This window comes from Gekko japonicus, unplaced genomic scaffold, assembly GCF_001447785.1.
Source record: "Gekko japonicus isolate JY-2015 unplaced genomic scaffold, Gekko_japonicus_V1.1 scaffold5299, whole genome shotgun sequence".
Taxonomy (NCBI): Eukaryota; Metazoa; Chordata; class Lepidosauria; order Squamata; family Gekkonidae; genus Gekko; species Gekko japonicus.
In genome coordinates, this window is record NW_015160379.1 from 9,340 (window position 1) to 13,233 (window position 3,894).

Sequence of the window (3,894 nt, forward strand, 5' to 3'; positions counted from 1 at the left end):
GGTCACCAAGAGCCATTGATACTGACAAGTTCTTAAAGGAGTACTTGTTAGAATCTTAGACTGAGGCTTATAAGAGACCCACGTTCTGATTCCCCACTCAGCTGTTGTAAGGAGAAAGGGCTATGGTTCAGTGGAAGAGCCTCTGCTTGGCACGCAGAAGGTCCCAGGTTCAATCCCCGGCATCTCCAGTTGAAAGGACCAAGCAGGAGGTGATATGTGAACAACCTCTACCTGAGACCCTGGAGAGCCATGGAGAGTGGGTGTGGCTCAGTGACAGAGCATCTGCTTGGCATGCAGAAGGTCCCAGGTTCGATCCCCGGCCTCTCCAGTTAGGTGGTGTTGTGAAAGACCTCCACTTGAGACCCGAGAGAGCCATGGAGAGAGGCTGTGGCTCAGTGGTAGAGCATCTGCTTGGCACGCAGAAGGTCCCAGGTTCAATCCCCGGCATCTCCAGCTGAAAGGACCAGGCAGGAGGTGATATGTGAACAACCTCTATCTAAGACCTTGGAGAGCCATGGAGAGGGATCATGGTTCAGTGGTAGAGCATCCGCTTGGCAAGCAGAAGCTCCCAGGTTCAATAGCCGGCATCTCCAGTTGAAAGGACCAGGCAGTAGGTGATGTGAAAGACCTCAGTGGCTCAGTGTTAGAGCATCTGCTTGGCATGCAGAAGGTCCCAGGTTCAATCTCTGGCATTTCTGGTGGAAAAAAGGACCGGGGGTAGATGATGTGAAAGACTTCTATCTGAGACGCTGGAGAGCCGCTGCCAGTCTGAATAGACAATACCGACCTCAATGGAATAAGGGTCTGATTCAGTATAAAGCAGCTTCACGTGGGTGATGTAAGGACAAAACGGAAGGGGAAAACATGTACATTACATGTTCAGCACCTTGGAGAAAGGGTGGTCTGCAAATGCTTAGAGAAATGAATGTTATCTTGCTAGGAGCCGAGATATTTACTACATTCACACTATGGTTCAAAGCTTGCAAAGTTTGAAACAGTCCTCCGATCCTTTCAGCCCATCAGAAACACCAGTGGGAAGTTACAATCCCTCTTAAACACATTTGGAATCCTCAGAGACGCATTTCCAAAGTTATCAAGTCAATTTATTATAAACAATCTGTTAGACCCCGAACGCTCTCATTTCACAGCCAGAGTTCTTTAAATTATTAGTTTGTGCTTCACCATTGTGGCCACCAAGGTAGCTGACTTGTGTCAGGGCTGTACCACTTCAAATGGCAGGTAGGGGACCAGTTTGACTGTTTCTTTGTTAAAAAGCTCTCTCTATACAGAAAATTAGCTGGGAAGGAGAAGGGCCCAGCCATTTTTTAAAGGAAGAACATCATCAGCTGAGTTCCTCCCTGCGTTCCAAAAATGGTACAGGCCACAGAAAAGTTCATCACCTTAATGAGAACTAGGACAATAAATTACATTTTTTCTCTCTAGGAGAACCAGATGCCGCCAACAATTAACTCCTCTGTTTCTCTCCACGCTTCACACTCATCCTTGGTTTTGTTTAAATTGTTTTAAATTCAATGGATTATGATATCCCCTAATCTTCTACACAGACAAGGTAGACTTATGGGTCAGTTCATGACACCAAGTTTCATGGTAGTTCCATAGAGGCACTCTTGTAACTTTATGGTCAGGGGCCAACGGGGATGAGTCATGTGACCTCTCCCACACACCTGTGCCACAGGTGAAGCCTGTGACTTAACATCGGCTTGGAGTTCTTGGATGCTGTCACAGAGATGTGCCAGACCCGCGCATTGTCCACCATGTTCAAAAGAAGTATGAGGCATTGCTTTCTGAGAAGGGATGTCTGAATTGGTGTGCATGGAGACCAAATAAGGGAGGAGGAGTGATTTTCTATCCATGCACTGGGGGCTATTCAATGTAAGACTGCACGGAATCTCCCCTCGTGATTGTCACGACCTGCCTATTTCAAGAGCATCTTCTGCTCATCAGCTCATTAACTGCTAAGCAACACCTAGATCCCTGATGTTTTGAGTCCCTCAACCAATCATTTCTGGTACTTCCTTGTCCACTGAGAAAACTGAGGCAGATAGGTTAAAACGAGTCACATTTTCAGCGGAATCTTTACGTAAACCACCAGAAGTGCTTATTTCCCCAAAGCAAAAGTGGGCACATTTATTATTTTACAAGCACACGTGTTCCTTACCATTACCGCCTACCCTGACTGCCGTAACGCCGATCTTTTCTCTGCCAGGGCACAGTGGCATCAATCCCACAAAGGAGAAGAAAGAAACACAGGCCGTTTCCTTCCCCTTGTCAATGTTGACATCATAGCCGGTGCCAACACAGCAGTGAAATAGGCAATAACAAACATGGTGCTTTCCCACAATGCTCCTTGGAGGAAAGGTAACCAGCGCAAACGGAGCCCAAAATCTCCGTGAAGCATAACAGAGAAGATCCGGGTGCCCCGTTCCCTTGCATGGCCTATTCGTATAGATTTATTAGACCTCCCCATTCTAGATTTTCTCCCGACGTTAGTTACCCGTTAGCAATTCAGATTAGCGTGGTGTTTCATGGAGCGCGAACACACAACCTCGTGTCAAGGTAACACCGTGACACATCAGTACAGTTATAAAGGAATGAGGGGTGTCAGGGATAACGAGCCTACTTGTACCGAATGAGTCGGATAATCTTATTATTCATGAAATCCGAGGCATGCGGGTGGGAGGAGTCGACACAAAACCCGTCGCTCATGGCGATTTTCAAGACCTCCTCCACGAACACCTGGAAAGTGTTAATCTGCTTCTTCACCGGCAGGACCCACAACCTCTTCAAGTTCTGCCGGGTGTACTCCTCCTCCGGCAAGCCTTCCACGCTCGCCACCCAGTCCAAGGTGACGTGGTAAGGATCCTGCAGGTAACTAGATATCGATGACAGGTTGCCGTTGAAACAGTAGTACAGTTTGGAGCCCAGGAGCTTCAAGAATAAGCTGGAGGTGCTGAAGATGTGGGCGCTGAACACCTCCATGTTGGACGAGGAGAGGCTGTAGATCTGCGGAGCTTCCCGGACCGTGAAGTGAACCGTCTGAGTCCTCTGATCCAGAGTGATATTGAGCATGGCGTTCTTCTCCGCCTTCGAGAGCTCCACCTCTTTCTCCTGCAGGGCCTCGATCAGCGGCTGCACCTGGTAAAAATCAGCTTCCCGCCGGAGGAGGCCCATTTCTTGGAAGTCCTCGGGGAGGTCCAGGTGAGAGGTCCTCAGGAAGTTGAGGATGTAGCGGAAAACCTTCCCGTCTCTGTCGATGAAGCAGTTGCCGTGGCTGTCCCGCTTGGTTGGCATTTTCCCGCTGAACATGGCGCCCAGCATGGAGTCGGGGAAGCTGGTCAAGGTGGACAGCGAAGTGGTGTACAGCTTCCCGCCGACGTTGAGCGTGATGGGTTCCGACATGGTGTGTTAATTTCAGGAGACGTTCTGGGGAGGAAGGAGGAGAATAGATAACCAACATAATCGAGTGTGTGAATGGTTTAGGGCTGGAGGAGTAAATTCAAGAGCTGTGGTTCCAGAAAAATTTATGCCTGAAGATTTGTTCGAAACACGCAGGTTATGCCCAGGAGGCGTGTTGCTAGGCCTGCTTGCTAGCTGAATCACCACATGGGAAACTACATCTACAAGCTTTGCTTGCTAAGCTGAATCATCATAGTGAGAAATACAAGCTGCCTGCTAGCTTTACCTGATGGATCATCACTTGGGAAATGTACAATAGGTTGCTGCATTGTTCGGTACAAATAACTGTACATTGGTATTTATCCTCCATCAGGAAGAAGACAGTTGGACTCTTCATGTTATATAACTTAGTTTGAAAGTGTCTGAAATGTGATGTTGTAGTTTGAAAGTGTTTACAATACACTAGAGTTGATGTTG

General features: G+C 48.0%; 1 protein-coding gene across 1 annotated transcript; it reads right to left on the bottom strand.

Moving 5' to 3' along the window:
* Positions 1-2,438: 2,438 nt before the first annotated feature.
* On the bottom strand, positions 2,439-3,420 carry KCTD21 (potassium channel tetramerization domain containing 21). The gene has a single exon (XM_015417729.1). It carries the CDS (start codon positions 3,418-3,420, stop codon positions 2,638-2,640), a length of 783 nt encoding a protein of 260 aa, XP_015273215.1. The 3' UTR covers positions 2,439-2,637.
* Between the last annotated feature and the right edge of the window lie 474 nt (positions 3,421-3,894).

Excerpts from the sequence above, each read along its gene's own strand:
- KCTD21 (XM_015417729.1), bottom strand. The coding sequence starts at position 3,420 with ATGTCGGAACCCATCACGCTCAACGTCGGCGGGAAGCTGTACACCACT.